The 17,702-nt window shown below is 36.3% G+C and overlaps 1 protein-coding gene across 11 annotated transcripts in view; it reads left to right on the top strand.

Moving 5' to 3' along the window:
* EML1 (EMAP like 1) overlaps positions 1–17,702 on the top strand; it is a 132,365-nt gene that overhangs the window by 105,055 nt on the left and 9,608 nt on the right. For all 11 annotated transcript variants that reach the window (XM_032981694.2, XM_032981693.2, XM_032981692.2 and 8 more), the window contains 10 exons: positions 251–320; positions 2,029–2,139; positions 4,536–4,631; positions 5,162–5,296; positions 6,765–6,864; positions 9,013–9,167; positions 10,350–10,475; positions 10,734–10,865; positions 15,700–15,767; positions 17,368–17,456. In XM_032981694.2, the coding sequence (XP_032837585.1) occupies positions 251–320; positions 2,029–2,139; positions 4,536–4,631; positions 5,162–5,296; positions 6,765–6,864; positions 9,013–9,167; positions 10,350–10,475; positions 10,734–10,865; positions 15,700–15,767; positions 17,368–17,456 (1,082 nt within the window). The remainder of the gene's footprint in view (positions 1–250; positions 321–2,028; positions 2,140–4,535; positions 4,632–5,161; positions 5,297–6,764; positions 6,865–9,012; positions 9,168–10,349; positions 10,476–10,733; positions 10,866–15,699; positions 15,768–17,367; positions 17,457–17,702) is intronic.

Genomic DNA, 17,702 nt, shown 5'->3' with positions numbered 1-17,702 from the left:
TAAGGCTTGTTTGATACATGCTTGCAGTATTAGGGCTTAAGCAAATTACTACCTGGTTCACAAGGGCATATTTTTTTTCAGTAAAAGAACATGAAATTTCTTTGGTTGGTTCTGGTTTTTATTTTTAAAATCTTTACATGTATGCTAAGTGTCTTATATGACTAAACTAAGGCTATTTATTACAGGCTAAAGCAAAATTTTGATGAAATAGTTAATAAATGGTTTTAAGTTTGGCCTTTCTTTTCTATAGCCTGGCTGTCCATCCTGATAGGATCACTATAGCAACAGGTCAAGTTGCAGGGACATCCAAGGATGGAAAAGTGAGTAACCCCTTTGCTGACATATAATTGCTTGTATTACACAAGAATATGCTATCAAGAAGATACATGCTATATTCTTTTCATGTTCAGCTGGTCTTACATTTTAGGACTGAATGCAAACAATACTTGATTTGAGAGTGCCTATTGAACACTATCAAATTTACCCAGTTTCATTATTAAGATCAGTCAGTGGTTTCTGATTCCATTACTTACACAGACTGAAGGTAAATTTGGAGTTGGTCTCTAAAAGAAGTGGGGAAGGCTGAGGCTACAGAGGAGACCTGACAGGGCAGATGGATGCGGGGAAAGGGAAAAAAAACAGCAGAGATTAAATTGTAAACTCTACATCTTCATTTCTGACCATAGCTACCAAAGCCAATGTACAAATAAGAATGGCTTTGGGTTGTTTGCTGGAAGAAAAAAAAAAAAAAAAAAAAGTCTTACTCTTTCTGTCATCTAGACAAGAATATTCTTCTCTCTCTTATTACCTGTATTATCATAATGCTTAGCTGTAGGCTAGGAATTTATTTGAACAGAGAAAGATGAACATTGCTCCAAAGAGCTAAGACAAGTGAGAAAGAGTGGGTACAAGCAGAGGCAGGAAAAGCATGAGGAAAAAGTCACTCAGAGTATGCAGCTGATGTCACAGTCCAACTATTACAAAATTTTTGGTAGATGTCAATGAAGAATTTTAGGATAAAAATGAATTATTGATCTGCTAACTACTTTAAGTAAAGGAAGAAAACAAAATCCCAGTTATGTAATATAAGGTTTATGTAAAGATAACATATTTGAGTAACATAAACTATTAATTTTTATTGTGTGTTGGAGAAATCTCTGGTATTTGTTTTTTTAACTTCTTATATACAATTTTGTGAAATAAAATCTAAAGGTCTGATGTATATGCTTGAGGGGGAAGTGGTATATAGGTAAGCTTATATAAAGGCCATTTGTATAACTCAGGTGGCCTTGATTCATTAATTTATTCATTCTTAAGGGCAATTTCACTACTTACTAGCAAGAAAGACTGATGGCTGTTCCTTTTTTTTATTTTTTTTTTTTTCTGATACTGTAATAAAACACATTCACTTTATTTTAAAGGGTAGGGAAAAAGGGGAAATAAAACATGGCTTTTGTTGTTTTCCTGCAAAGGTTGAAGATACTGTCTTAAACGCCTCACTATTTTTAAAATACATCTTAATCGGCAAATACTTCCCGGGATTGCCCTCTAGTGGCTTTGAGCAGCATTTCTCTCTCCACGAGGTTAATCCTGCGTGGGGCTGGTGAGCTGTGTGGTGCCGACGTCAAAGATAGAGGGTGGAGAGGGAGGAGGGAACCACCTGGTTTTCTTAGGGAATTCATCTTGGGCCATTATGTATGCCTTGAATTTTGTGTAGAAAAATAAAGTTAGTTGCGATTACAGTTGAACAATTAGTTTCTACAGCCATTTTTATGACACTGAAATAAATTACGTTTTAGAAAATCTTAATCTTTTTTTTTGCACTTGCTGTTTGATGTTGACCAGAATTATCTGAGTTGCTACAGTTTAAAATGATGACCTTGGACCTACCAGTAAGTCCCATGTCACAAGTTCATCACCAAGTTTCATTTCATCAAAAATGGGGTTTTGATACATTCTCATTTTTAAAAATCCTGGTGTTTTTTTGCCACCATTGTTTCAGCTATTATTTCTGTGTCTATTTTATAGCAATTGCCACCACACGTGCGTGTCTGGGATTCTGTAACTCTGAATACACTGCATGTCATCGGAATGGGTTTTTTTGACCGAGCTGTCACTTGCATTGCTTTTTCTAAATCTGTAAGTAAAGTAAATGAACAGTCGTATTAAGAATGCTTGCTGAACAGGCTTTTGAGGTCTCTCAGATCTAGCTTCCTTGACCAAAACAAGCTTCCAAGCTGTTTTTTCTCTCAGCTTCCTCTTTAGAGGAGGAAAGCATGCAACCCAGTTGTTTCCAACAGTTTATGTTGCTATTAAGGTTATCACTCTCTCATCAGTCTCAGATGTCTACCTTATGCATACCATAAAATGCAATTAATTTCTTTAAGGACAAGTAGTTGCAGCAGTACTTGTGTTCTTGAAATCGCAATGTCCTTACTTATTCTCTTTAATCATCCTATTGATTTTTCTCCCAACACAAGAAAGTTACTCTCCTCCTACACTGTGCCTAAGAATGACTGATAAAAGACCTTTACAATGGCCTGTACCTGTGATTTTGGATTTAGAAAATGGGAGCTCTCATAGGAGAAGCAAATTCTTTTGTTTGAAAGCAGAAAAGGTGTATAGATAAAGGATTAGAATCCTGTTGTTAGCCTCTTGGCACCATACTTTGAGCTCTAGTCTATCAAGGAGGTAAAAAAAAGTTACATAGGTGGCATTCAAGTCCCATATAAAAACATGAGTTTGTAACCTGACATACTCAAGTCTAGAAACCCTCTGTGTAGAACAGAATCCATAAGCAGTGTTTCTGGTGGTGTCTGGTTGTCTTGACAGTGTTTTTAAAAAGGAGGTGACTAAGCGGTGTATTCCCTAAGCAAAATTTACTTCAATGAAAGTTTCCACAAGTACTTGAAGTCTATTGATGACAATATTTTATAGAAAGTAGAAAAGAGAGGAGTGAATTAGGAGAGCTGGTTAAGAATACAGAGGTGAAGGACAATTGTCCTGGTCAAACCACAACAACAATGCAGTTCAAGATCAAATTTAAAGGATAAAAAAAAAGGAATAGCAAGAAAATACTCTCTAAATATCTCCCTGGAGGAAGAAATAGGTACTTAATAACAGAATTCTTACTAGCAGATGCTACAAGAAGGTGAATGTTTAATATGTTTGCTTTATGCTGTGATTTCACAGTCAGAACTTAGCCTTGTTTTGAGCATCACGTCCCGTCCCATCCCATCCCATCCCATCCCATCCCATCCCATCCCATCCCATCCCATCCCATCCCATCCCATCCCATCCCATAGCAGTACTGCTTATCACATTTTAGACAGCCCTCTCTTCAAGCTACTGATTCCTATCTCTGTCCCACTTACTGACTTGTGTTGGCACAGTTATTTTTATAGCTGCAACTGAGATGTGCATTATGGGCCTGATTCATCAGGGGAACAACCATGCATCCTTATATATAAACAACATGAAGCAGAGTTTGCTTGGGTCTTTCCCCCTCCTCCCCCCAAAATTGATCCTTCAACAAAGAAGGACTGTTGTATCAGCGTTGCTACCAGAGGAGTGCTAGCATAACCACAAGCTCAGTCTGTTCCAGCAAGCTCATCTGCAGTCAAAGCTAACATAGCTGGTGCCAGAAGCAACAGGATACAAAAATCATATTTAAATGGGTTCAAAAGCAATTAGAAATTTCTTGATAGTTTATTCCACTGTAGACACACATGTAGGAATTAACACCAAGGATTGGAAAAAATGGTCCAAAAAGTACCTTCCAGATAGCTGCTATTTAGAAGAAGATCGGGTGATTGTACAGCAGTTTCCATCACTAGTGAGACCGATGTTGATCACCTCCCCTCAGTTCAGGTAGAGTCTTGGTTGGAGTTCCTCATCTAGTCTTTGGATCCATACTTGAGAAAATGGGCACCAACTGGGGAAAGTCTAGGTAACACGATGCATCGAGAACAACTGAAGGAATTAGGGTCAATAAGATTATATGATAGAAGATACACCTATAAAAAAGACACTTGTCAGGAATAAATTGTTTTCTGATTTCTTACTGTGTTCCATGATTTTGATATGTTATTCCTATATGAAAAGTAAAATTGTTCCCCCTGTCCATAGCAGATCTGACAAGAAGTATTTGGTTTAAATTGCAAAGAAATAAATGAAATGTAATTGTCAGGAAAAGCTTTCTTAACAGTATAGATAGTGATGTGTAGTTTGCCTTGAGAATTTCCATCACTGAATGTTTGGAAAAAGCTACCTACCTCATCCCTGACAAAGTCTGTTTGTCTGCAGTGTGCAATAGTTCCTCTTCTACATCCCTTTTTTAGCTCTATTTTTCAATGGTGCTATAAATTATTATATTTCATTAAGATCTTTGGGAGAATTAAAAGTATAATAGTTAAAGTGTAATTATGTATAAATATTTTCACCTAAATATAAGTATTTAATTATTTTGAATGGGGATTTACATGTTTCTAATGTTGGTTGGGGGATGCATTAATATTTTCCATGTTTTGCCTCAGAACGGAGGAAGTAGTCTATGCTCCGTGGATGACTCAAATGACCACGTGCTTTCCGTGTGGGACTGGCAGAAAGAAGAAAAGCTGGCAGATGTCAAGGTGTTGCAATAAGACATTTTGTACTACTTGCTTGTATGTAGATTTGTAATTTTTGTCATAAAATGTCTTCCTTGTGCCTTTTTAACACTTCCGTTTTATAAAAGGCAAAGAACATGAAGAAATGGACTATTTTCTCTCATTGTTGAGATTATCCCAATAGACTGTTGGGTTTTTTTTAAAAAATTTACTATTATAGTCATTCTAGAATTGATTAGAAAAGACTAGGCATCAATGATAGGAGTATGTGCAGAAAAGAAACATCTTAAACTAATCTTTTGTGTAGAAGTTATCCTTATCTGGCATAGTTTTGAAGGATAACTTTTGTTACTAACTTCAAAAAAAAACATAAAATCTTTTGAATTCAAAGTATTCTACCGAAGTATTCTAGTCTACACTAATAAATGAATATCTCAGGATTTTTCTTAAATCAGGAGTTGATCAGTTAATCCTAACTAGAGAACAATTCCATATTGTTTTGTTTTATGTGAATTTTAAATTTTGATACAATGTTTTTCTTTTTTCTTTCCAAGTGCTCTAATGAGGCTGTATTTGCTGCAGATTTTCACCCTACTGATACAAATATTATAGTTACTTGTGGAAAATCACACCTTTATTTTTGGACACTAGAAGGGAATTCTCTTGTTAAAAAACAAGGATTATTTGAGGTGAAGTAAAATTTTTCCTTAATTTTATGTTTGTAATAATGGTACCGTTATGCAGAAGTCAGGGTTAATAAGAGTTGAGTATATCAAGGCAACTAATCATTATTAAACTTGAAATTTTGCAAAAACTCAGGTAGCATTCATGGTATGGCACAGAAAACTATTCCATGGGTAATACTTTCACAATGAAGTATTGAAATGTAATTACCATTTTTTTCCTTGCATTCTTTTTCCTATATTCTTTATGCTATGCTCCCTTTCCCCCCACCAAACAAAATTACTTTAAAATTCTTTATGCTTACCTCAGGTTAAGAAACAATATATAAGAGTGATAGATGCTGGGGGGAAGTTGTCAGAGGAAAGACTTATAAACCCCCATAAATTACATGAATATGAATATTATTCCCTTTTCCTCTGTTCTGCTCAAATACATATACATACGTAATTCAAATACATCTTCAGCTGGCCACTATTTGGTAAATATAATTTTAATTTCAAGGTCTTGGTTTGGTTTTGTTATTAAATATAGACTAAGTTCTACAGCAGTTACATGCACAAATGAGGGATGTTTGCAGTGACTGCAGATAACTCCAGTAGGCCCTAGTTAACTACTTGTGGAGTCATGGCCCACAAGTATATTCAGAGCAACTATTGTGCAATGTTAGTTAATATACTTCATGTGAAACCAGGAGGAGATGCTGAGATAATGCATTTAAATTTTGTTACATTTTATTTTTCATTCATTTTTAACTCCTAAGCTACTTGGTCAGGTTTCTGCCTCTGTCACAGATATTGTTGTTGCAGCTGGAAAAGTGTGGTGGCCCTACTTGAGAACAGTTTCTAGTTTGAGGGAGAAAGAGACCATACACATTGGTAGTCAACAAACATTGTAACTAATGTCCTTAGAAGCTACTAGCTAGTGAACTTTTTTGTCCCCTTATACATTTCACTATTTTGTTGCTGTCAGTATCTTAAATTCAGGGTCTCCAAAGCAATGTTTCATTACCGAACCTTAGGATTTTTTTAAGACATGATTTCTTAATTCTCACACTAGAGCCAAACTCTTCAGTAATACTTTTCTAGAAACTTTGGAGTTAAAAATTACAGTAATAAAGCCTGTTTGCATCTTTGGCCACTTCTAAATAAAACCTTTGGGTTTATGTTGGAGTTGGGAGGATTTGGTTTATCTCAGAGTATTTCTGGTCTTGTGTTAAAAGTTGGCAGGCCTTCTCACTTGCTCTATCACAACTTGTTACTGAAGGGTGCAGGATTGGGCCACCAACCTCAGTTGATGCATTTTTTTGCTCTTGCACAGATTAACTGTTTAGACTGTAGGAATGTGTTTAACCCCTGTGTAGATATTTAAGCAATAATACAGCTGTATAAGACTAAACTAAATTGCTCAAATGTATACAGTTAAAATGAATGGGTTGTGTGTTTCTGTGAGTGTGTATTTTTTATAACCATGCAGAAACAAGAGAAGCCAAAGTTTGTCCTGTGTGTGACCTTTTCTGAAAATGGTGATACTATTACAGGAGACTCAAGCGGAAACATTTTGATTTGGGGGAAAGGTAAGAAAAGGTTGAAGGTAATAGGGAAATTTTAATATAAAAGACTGTGAATTTTTACATGAGTGTAGCTTCAGTTTAAGAAGAATAAATTCTGTTTATCTTAAGTTCTTTCCCAAGACCGGTCCAGCAGATTATGTCTGGATTCTCCTCTACAGGTACCTAAAGAACATATACACCTGACTGCTACAGCACAAAATTCTATAGAATATGTTCCCTATGGTCAAATAATGAATCAGAGAGCTATGCCTGCATGTATGGCTTTTACCAACATAAGAAATGGCAGGAAAAGTTCTTTTCCTTAATCAATGTGATAGTAAGGAACACTTAACATATTTGACAATCTCCAGTCTCCTATACTGTCACTCTAGTGTTTGCAAAAATTATGCCTATTGACACACACTTTTAAAAAGACAACAAATAGCTTTATTTGTTTTCCTAGGAAGTCAAGTTAAAACATATGCAGATCTAATTGAATTCCTCAGCTTTATTTCAAAAGAACAGATGGATAGGACAAACTTCTTAAAAAGTGTTTTCTAGTAAGAAAAGACATTTTTTTTTTTTGGCAGCAGAAGGCAATGCCTGCCAGAAGGCAAACATCAGCAACATCCTAAACGTTTAACTTAGTGTGTGAGATGCCATGCATAGGAATAAGGACAATCCCCTAAAGGAGGCCTTATTAGTAAAGGAAGAAAGGATATGGATGACAGCTGCATCTTATTTACTCAGTGCCTTCTCCCAAGATACTCAAAGGTTGTAAGACTCGGGAAGCAACACAGTGAATTGGTTACACAGTTGAGCCTTACTCAGCTGTTTCTGTAAGCTTTTGTTCATCCCAGGACTATCAGCCAATTATCTCCTCATGCTTTTGACCAGTACAGTACTGTTGAGGAAAGGTGTGGATATGGCGTTCGTAACTCAGCTCCTCTTTTATTTCCTTTTTCTTTTTCCTATGACAGTTTAAAGCAAGACACTTGATAACTTTTCCTTCTAAACAGTTTAGAAATTGCATAGTCCCATCTCCCTGTTCTTGGTTATTTTGGACTGCCAACAGACAAAGGAGATAGAGGTCAGTGGCAGGTTCAGTGCACTGCTCAGGAGCCAGTTTCCCTTCATGCTCGTAGACTGATTTCTGCCTTGGCTGCAAGCAGCCTCTTCTGCCCTTTCTCCCAGGAATGAAAGTGAATTCTTTGTGTGCTGCAAGATCTCCTCTCATCTACAGGTTCTTTTGGGTTGGACAAAAATGTTGTTCTTGTTTTTGTATCTTAGTGCAACATATTTTCTATGTCTTCACTACTTTTTGACTCAGAGCTCTACGTTCAAGTGAGGGCTGCTTCTACCAGGTTAGAGTACCCTTAGCAAAAACCTCTTTAATAGAAATCACTTGTAGCTGGCACAGTATATCCATAGATGTGGGTAGAAGCAAATGGGATTTATAAAGGCAAAAGCAGCTGTTTCTTCCTAACTTGCATCAGCCCCTCGTTTGTGCTAAACATAAAGTTAGCCAAGCTTTGGTGCAAGGTGCACATTTCAGTAACAGAATCACTAGTAATCATTTCTTTATACTTCATAAATGGTTCATCAGATTAGATATATTTAATCTAATGTAGTTGGTTTTGAAGGTGTTTTGATTCTAAGAAGGTACCTGAACAAGGCATGTGCATCAATAAAGAAGTACAGACTCTTTCAGAGAGTGATTCAGCACTTTCTGCCAGATATACAAAGATCTCTAGCTTAGTCAGGTTTTGGTGCAAGTCCAGTGTCTGGAGACTGTGGAATATCCTTGGAGGATAACAAGTGACAGGGTTATGGTTTCTTTGCTGATAAAGTGCTTAGTGCTGATGCAGGTCAAATGTGACATCAAATGGTTTAGCTTACACCCCCATGAAAGGTTTATATGAACCCGTTTGACTTTGCATTTGAACTAGATTGGGTGTGTATGTGTACTTTTCATTTTTGGGATGGGGGGGATACATTCTTAAGATGTACTAATTCAGTCTCTTCCGTGGGTCTTGCGCATTTTGGTGCAACACTTCGTGCCCACCATTATAATTGTTTAGATATAATCCTCGACAGCTGGTAGAAAAATTGAGAAAAAGGAGCTATTAAGCTGAGTGTTTCAGTAGCGATGTCTTTTCTCCTTCTATCCAGGTACCAACAGAATAAGCCATGCAGTTCAAGGGGCACATGAGGGCGGAATATTTGCGCTGTGTATGCTGCGAGATGGCACATTAGTATCGGGGGGTGGAAAAGACCGAAAGCTGATATCTTGGAATGGAAATTACCAAAAACTTCACAAAACTGAGGTGATATCACCTATTGTGAAATTACTCTGCTACTCAAAATGAAATTTTAGCTGTCTTCTGACCAAAGGTTTTTGAATAATTTTTTTTTTTTTTTATGGATGTGTATTTTGTAGGAAAGCAAATGAATGATAAAATGCAATATGATTTGAGTCACAAGATCATTCCTGTGATACCCTATTCATTAACATAATATTTCCTTTTTAACATTATGGTAATTGGAAAACAAATCTTGTATTCATACTTTTTCATATCATTTCTTCCCTTCTTTGCAATTAATAATGTGAGGTAATTTTTCACTTCAGAGTATTACAATATTAAAATGGTTTTGTACTTTCCTCTTTTCCAAAATGATGTGAGGATATCTTAGGGGTTTTAGGACTTAGATTTTTTCATTTATTTCTTGGTTAGTGTTGGTTTTTATTTAAAAAAGAAATTCTGAAAATGTATAAACTTAAAAGATTAAAGAAGAATTTGTTTGGACAGAACTATGTGACTGTTTACGTACTGAATGTAAGAGAACAATCAGCATAAAGCTCTGAGGACAGGTTTTGACTTTATATTATTAAATGTTGCTAATATATATGCAACTGGAATGGCATGTCTGTTTTGGTAATTTAGTTTCTAACTCAGCACAGGGTGCATGCTTGTTGTGCTGTTTCTAACTGTGGCATCCTTTTTTTTTCCTCTATTTGTTCATACAGTGGTATTCCTTGTTATTTTAAATTTTACATCTTGCGTTGAACCTTATATTGGTGATTTGCACTGACTCTTTCAGAACCTAGGCTGCAATTAAAGAAACACTCCTTACAAGAAAGTAGTAGTGATACAAAGCCTGACAGTATCTTTGAGTAGAAATGCTTAGTCTGATATCACACCTGCAATTAAAATATGATCAAGTTAACACAACAAGAAGGAACCTTTTCTGTTTTTTGAAATTCTTGGTTTATTTGTACAAACAGTGTTTTGTAGATAAGGAGGTCTTTTCTTGTAGTGTTATAAAGACAGTTACTGAGCTGTCAAGTTATTATAAACTTTTGAAAGTCAGGCATATATATTCATCCATTTAATTTCTACTCTGTGCAACATTTATTAAAATGCATTTGCTAGGCCATGTGTCTTGAAAAATAGCAACGCTTGACAAATTGTCTGACTTATCCATCTGTTTGTATGTTATGACCACAGATTCCAGAGCAGTTTGGTCCAATAAGAACAGTAGCAGAGGGAAAAGGGGACGTTGTATTAATAGGAACCACTAGAAACTTCGTCCTACAGGGCACACTATCAGGAGATTTTTTCCCAATTACCCAGGTAAGCTGTTGCCTTGCAAGAACAATTTCTAAGTGTGTAATAGCAATAAAAGTATTGCTTCAAATTAAGTTTTATAAATATACATCTATTTGATTTATTATGGTACATCTAGGAATAAGTAACATTATAGATGAGCATCTATCTAAGCCAACATATTTTTGTAATGCTTCAGTATATTACTTAGTCATTTTATTCATGTTTAAACATGTTTAGTTTTGATGGTACTGTCCTTGTCAAGAAACATTTCTTCTTATGTAGGGTCACACAGATGAGCTTTGGGGACTTGCAGTCCATTCCTCTAAACCTCAGTTCTTCACTTGTGGACATGACAAACACATTACCCTCTGGGATGCTACCACTCATCGTCCTATCTGGAACAAGATTGTAGAGGTATAAATTTATTAAACACAACTGAATTCCTCTTGCAGAACTTCTCAAGTAATTTCTTTTTATCATAAGATTATTGATTAAAAATATCTTAAAGTATTAACTTGAGGAAAAAAAATAGAGTTGTCTTTCTGAAAATGAATGTAAAACCCTTAAAAACAAGAATTTTAAACCCTAGGTGTTATGGATCTATATACTGTATCATATAGAATTGTACAGTGTTGTTGACATTTATATTTTTTTACTAGGAAGAGAACCACAAATATAAAGCTAGGAAATACTTATTATTTAGAAGTACTTTTGATCAGGATACACTACTATCCTGAGCATGATAGAATTCAGGAGGAAAAAATTTTTTAGATTACATTTTTGGCCTTCTTAATTTATTTTCTTTAGAATTTATTAATGTTTTTATACATCCTGTTAGAAGTAACAAATGTGAGTTCTAGAATTTCACTTCCTATCTCTGGTGAAACTTGGTGTTCAGGTACTGAAGGAATACTTAGTGGAGGCTCAGTTTTATACTGTGCTTAAGCACTCAGTTGTGCATCTGCAGATTCCTAATAGCTCTGTGGTAACGTGATCTTGATTACTACATGCATCACTAGGAACTGATTTTTTTAGTGTACATTTTTTGACACATGATCACTTATCTAAATATTTACCCGTAAGAAGACATTCACTTATCTTCTAGAGACAGTGGTGTTGCTTATATGTCTCTATTTTGAGATGCCACTATCACATTTTTTTTAAACAGTCTCCTCTTTTTTAATAGGTGTGACAGTATGCATTTTTGGAAATACATGTACTGATCACCATAAATGAGTTACTTCTCAGTCTTTCTCATCTGTCCTCTGGACAGTGGAAAAGTTCAGAAATTACTTCAGGAAAAAGAAAACAGCACCTGGTGTAGATATATATCCAATACACAGGTTTGCAGATCAAATTGTAGCCAGTAACTTATAGATGACCATCATGTTGCTGACAAGTGTTTCTGTGTGACATAGTAAATAAACCTTTATTTATGAATTTATTTATATATGAAGCTTTGAAAATCTTAATTATGCAACTTTTTTTCGTAAAAAGGTTGTTCATGGGTTGAGGCAATCCCAAACACAAATACAAACTGGGTGAATAGTAAATTGAGAGCAGCCCTGCCAAGGACTTGGGGGTATTAATGGATGGAAAACTGACGACAAGTCAGCAATGTTTGCTCACAGCCCAGAACCCACCCGTGCCCTGGTCTGCATCAAGAGAAGTGTGGTCAGCAGGTCAAGGCAGGGGATTGTCCCCCTCTGCTCCGCTCTGGGGAGACCCCCCTGCAGTGCTGGGGCCAGCTCGGGGGCCCCCAACAGCAGAAGGACACGGAGCTGCTTGAGCGGGGCCAGAGGAGGCCACGGAGATGCTGGGGGGGCTGGAGCAGCTCCCCTGGGGGGCCGGGCTGAGAGAGTTGGGAGGGTTCAGCCTGGAGAAGAGAAGGCTCCGGGGGGACCTTCGAGCGGCCTCCCAGGGCTTAAAGGGGGGGCAGGAGAGGTGGGGAGGGACTCTGGGTCAGGGGTGTAGGGATAGGATGAGGGGTAATGGTTTTAAGCTGAAAGAAGGGAGATTTAGATGAGATCTGAGGCAGAAACTCTTCCCTGTGCGGGGGGTGAGGCGCTGGCCCAGGGTGCCCAGAGCAGCTGTGGCTGCCCCCTCCCTGGAAGGGTTCAAGGCCAGGTTGGACGGGGCTGGGAGCCCCCTGGGCTGGGGGAAGGGGACCCTGCCCGGGGCAGGGGGGGGCACTGGGTGATCTTTAAGGTCCCTTCCAACCCAAAACATTCTATGATTTTATGATTTTCAGGCCTACATAACACTTTAAGTTAAAGCTAGTATTAGTAACACTTACTGAATACAACGCATCTGCAGTAAGCATCTGCTGAGACATCAGGTTGAAGCAGTTTAAGCAAAATAGTGTTAGCCGAACTGTCTCATAGTATCCTGCTCCAGTTGTAGGCAGTTGTTAAATCATGCTTGCCTGGTGAATGTGGAAATTGGAATTTATTCTGTCTAACCAAGGTCATATGTTCTAAGATCCATATTTTCATGGACATGGGAAGCTTCTAAATTAACTGGAAGGACCAAAACAGTTACTGCCTCAGAGATGGAGCCCTGTTTTCATAGTTCAGTGCCTTGGCTATAAAGACAGATTGACTTGCAGTATAAGAAGTTAAAAGAAAGGAAAATAAAAGTAGTTCTTTTAACATAAAAAAAAAAAAATGGAAATCAGTAATACTAAGAGTTTGGCCTGAGAGGCAGGCAGATAATTGCATTTTCCTACCTCTTGATCATTTTAGGGTTTAAGATGTGTTAATATGATTTGGATTTAAAGGTAATCTATCTCCCCTTCAGTCTTTAGAAATACTGTAGCTGGGCCTTAGGGGAATGGTCAAATCTTGAGACACACTAAAATAATGTGCTTGTGAAATAATGTGAAAATCTCTTGAACTGTTACCAAGATGCCAAATGCAAGTTAAAATAAATACCAACACACTTAGGCTAAGAACTTCAGTGATAAAATAGATTTTTAAAAATCAGTGAGTAGTCATAAACCAAATTTTCCAGGATTTTTCTTGGTAGAGTCTCTAAAAAAAAGTAAACAGGTGCCTTTTATGTTTTGAAATATGGCAATAGTAGTGTACTGTATTGTACAGTATGGAATATGAACACGTTTGGTCGCAGTAATTCCTTCACATACAATTCAGAGCAACTCGAGCAATGACACAACTGGAAACTTCTACATAGACCTTTCCGGTCTTTATCATAGTTATTCTGTGGAGACTTAATTTGATTATTTAGAAATGGTGCTTGACTAGATTTGTGCAAGTCTTATTTATAAAGATTCTTAAGTGGAGAGTAAAATCATTGGTACCATTTTTTATGCATTCTTAATAAGTTTCTTTTTTGTCAGGAAAAAATCATTACATAATCCAATTGCAGGTACTAATGTGATCCTTTACGCTGCTCACTGCAAAGGTGTATGTTTTTGTGTACTTCCATACACTTTCAAAAAAGCTGGAAGAATCCAAAAGTACTTCTGATATATTTCTTATTACAGGAGCAACATACTGAGGAGGGCCTATAGTCATGAAGAGAAGTGCAAAATTTGATACTTTACTCTCTTGCAGTCTAGAAGTTTGGGTTGATAGTGAAACATCATTAGTGGAGATAAATAAAATATGGGGAACAAGAATAAATCTATTAATCAGAGAAGCTGCTATCACAGAATTAAAATCACTTAAGTAATCACCAACTCAAAAAAGGACATGGTTCCCACTGTTTTATTCTTTGTGTCCTCTGAAAAACAAAACTGGAGTTCAGCTGATTATGACTCACAGGGAGCTTCAAGTAATATTTAGCTGTGGTTTAACAAATATAAGACAATCTCTAAGAAACTGTTGTTATTGAAATGTTTAGAAAACATTTTATTTACCTTGGTTGTTTTGAAAACTAAGACGGCATCAGCAGTAGGACTATTAAACTAGATTTATTTTTTTGCCCTCCAAGTACACACTGCTTCATTAAGACAAGATTTCTATTATCAGTCTTGACGATATACTCCTTATTAACTACTTGAAATGTCTGAGACTGTTTCATAAATCAGTGACTAACTATCTAGAGTAAATAAATCATTTCATGTTAACCTATTTTTGTCATAGAGATATATGTAGAAGCTTTTTAATGCAGTTATGAGTACAAGTTACTACTTAGATGTCTGAATCTCTGGTTTATTTAAGAAAATATTTTAGCATTTGCTATGAAATTATACTTAAAAAAAGAAATTTTCCTTTCTGGGATACTGTAGTGGTTTAGAACATGCATATAGAAATCCTGGATCTCAATAATTCTCTGAATTTTCTTTAGAGTTAGTAACATCTTTCAAATTAGACACGTTTAAAATTAATGAGAATACACCTTACACATAGCCTCTAGGTCTAGTAATTACAAATTGCTAAAAATGTGAACAGATTTACTAAAATGGTTATATTGTGATACTATTGTAGTCACTGATTTTTTTTTTTTTAGCCTACATTTTAAAATTTTTTTTGGCAGGTATTAAAAAAACAAAACCGATTTATTCTGGGACTTTCTTCTATAGCTTGAGGAGTTCTGGAGCTCATTCTGTGTAACTGAACAAGTATTAGAAAGAAAGTGCTTACCTTGATTTCTAGGCATATGTTTAAATTGCAAGAAAACCACCGCAACTCTACTGGACTGCGTAGTAATATACTATACAAAGTAAAATGTTTTAAAATTACCTGTCAAAATAAGAAACCCAGTTCATGCCCTTAATCTCCCACTAAGCTGCAACTGGCAAGTGCTGAAAAAGGCTTTGGTGTGCGTAGAAGTTAGGCTTTTCCCATTCATGCAAAGTGATACATATTTTTGTTGAGTAATGTACTTGCTTATCCTTTAGACAGTAGGTATACTGCAGCTTTGATGCTTAATTCTTAGGTCAACTCTAATTTAAAGTTATTTTTATCTCTTGCTTGTTTGTGATTTGTTGAGAAGCTGCCTTTGCCAATGTTATTGTTATGAAGTCACTTACCAAGTTGTTTTTAGATACTGAAGAAAAGAAAACAGTGGCCTTGTATAATGGGAAAAAAAAATCTGCTGGGTAATATTTCAATCAGTTAAAAATGTTTCTTTCCCCCCTTCAAGTTAGTATTTAAAAAAAAATCAAACAATCCTCAAAAGACATCAAGAGAGACTAACTCTGTTCCCAAGGCAGATAATTGAACTGTGGTTTTGCTATAACTTGGACTCGTAAAAAAGTGTGCTTCCTTCTGAAACATTTTAGGATCCAGCGCAGTCTTCAGGTTTTCATCCTTCAGCATCTGTTGTTGCAGTAGGGACGCTAACCGGCAGGTAAGATGCACACAGCTACACCTTGGGCACCAGCAAACACTACAAGATTTTTCCAGCTCATGTTCTTGTTTTGCAGATGTACACATGACATATGTTCATCCCCTATTGATTTCTATTGAATTTCAGAGTGAAATTTATTTATATCACCTTACTGCCTGGAAACCCTAGTCTTGGACCAGTTCCCTGTGTTTGCTGAGCGTTGTTGCATGAACATGAAGCAAAGAGGTGGTTTCTGCCCTGGGAGAGCGGCAATCTAAGATCAGTGGGAGGAGGTGGATTGGGACAAGGCAGGAAGTCTAGGTTAGCAGTGAGACCATGTGTGGGAGGTGCTGTCACTGCACCAGTGACCTAAATGTTAAATCTTTGTGTCCATCATGACAAAGGAAAAATTAAAGGAGAGCTTGAGATAATGAGTTAACTTCGCAAATGCATACAGAGATCTTCTCTGTGGCCTTTAGGGCAGTGTAGAGGAAATCGCACAAAAAAATGTTACTCATTGGAAAATCAGCAAGTGGTTTATTATCTCTAATGCAGTGACAACTGGATTAACAAAAATTTGGCAAATGTTCCGCTGTGCTAGACACAGTGTAAAAATGCGTATTAAGAGACTTATTCTGCCTGCAGAATGTAAGGCAGTAACAAGACAGACAAAACTGAGGTGGAAGGTAAGTATCTCCATTTTACAGGGCAGATTGAGCCCTTGGTCATATAGTGGGTCAATGGACAACCCTGGGCTTAACCTTGGTTGTCTGTCATAGGAGGAAGAAGTGCCTTCACCGTAACTTCATTCTCTCCTTTAATGTCACTTGAGGGCAGACTTTGCTGTTAGTATTGACAACAGTTCCACTTAACTGAAAACATATAGGATGCTTGTAGGTTATCAGCCAAGATTATTTTGCATTGTATATCAACCTGAAATAAAGGTTTTACTTTATCTATTAAATAAATTATTATTAAATTTATTTAAAAATATTAAATTATAAAATTTGTATTTATAAATTATAAAAATTTATTGAATAAAGTAAATCAAAAGAAGCTTTGAGAGGAATCTTTGTCTAATAATTTGATGCAAGTATTGAAATGCAAATTTTATCTTTGTCCTTTCTACACATTAAATTTTGGTTCATTAAAATTAATTACATTTATTTTAAAAATTAGTAAACTAATTAACTTTTTTAAATTAATAAAGCTAATCCTTCTATCAAAAGAGAATGGTCCTGATTCTTGCTCATGTTTTCCTTTGCTCTAGGTTTTAATGTAAGCATCAGTTTAAACATCAGTGTAGCATAGAGGAGGGTCATTAAAGGAGAAGGGTCATTACATGTAATAATTACTTTATTCGAGTGCATGACAATAGTAAAACAGACTGAAATCTGAAGATTGGTATCAGGGTCTATGTTTGATCATTTTTCTGGTTAAAAAACATGGGATCATCCTTGTGATATAGTAAAAAAAAAAAACCAAACCAAGTAGCAGTTGCTGTTTTTCTTTTCTTGGTGTAAAACTTACGCTATTTTGACAGAATAAAATTGGTCAAGATTACAGTACATTTAAATTCCTTATGGAGTGATTTATTGGCCTCTTTCTGTATTTACAACAGGTGGTTTGTATTTGATACAGAAACAAAAGACTTGGTCACTGTACACACAGATGGAAACGAACAGCTGTCCGTAATGCGTTACTCACCAGGTTTGAGAGCGTTAATTTACTGGTTAAAAAAAAGTGTTAAATTGTTTTATTAAATTTGGGGTTGGTTTGTGTTGTGGTTTGAGCCTTGTTGGCAGCCAACCACCATGCAGCCACTCTCTCTCCCTTCTCTTCTGGCAATAAGAAGGGACAGAGAGCCAGGTTTGGGGTTCGAGATAGGACTGGGATGGGGAAAAAATTCCCCTTTGTGGTCATGAGCAAAAGGCAGACTCGTTAGGGGAAGAAAAA

Source organism: Tyto alba, unplaced genomic scaffold (assembly GCF_018691265.1).
Source record: "Tyto alba isolate M040663 unplaced genomic scaffold, T.alba_DEE_v4.0 Super-Scaffold_29, whole genome shotgun sequence".
Lineage (NCBI taxonomy): Eukaryota > Metazoa > Chordata > Aves > Strigiformes > Tytonidae > Tyto > Tyto alba.
This window is presented reverse-complemented; position numbering and strand designations above follow the sequence as displayed.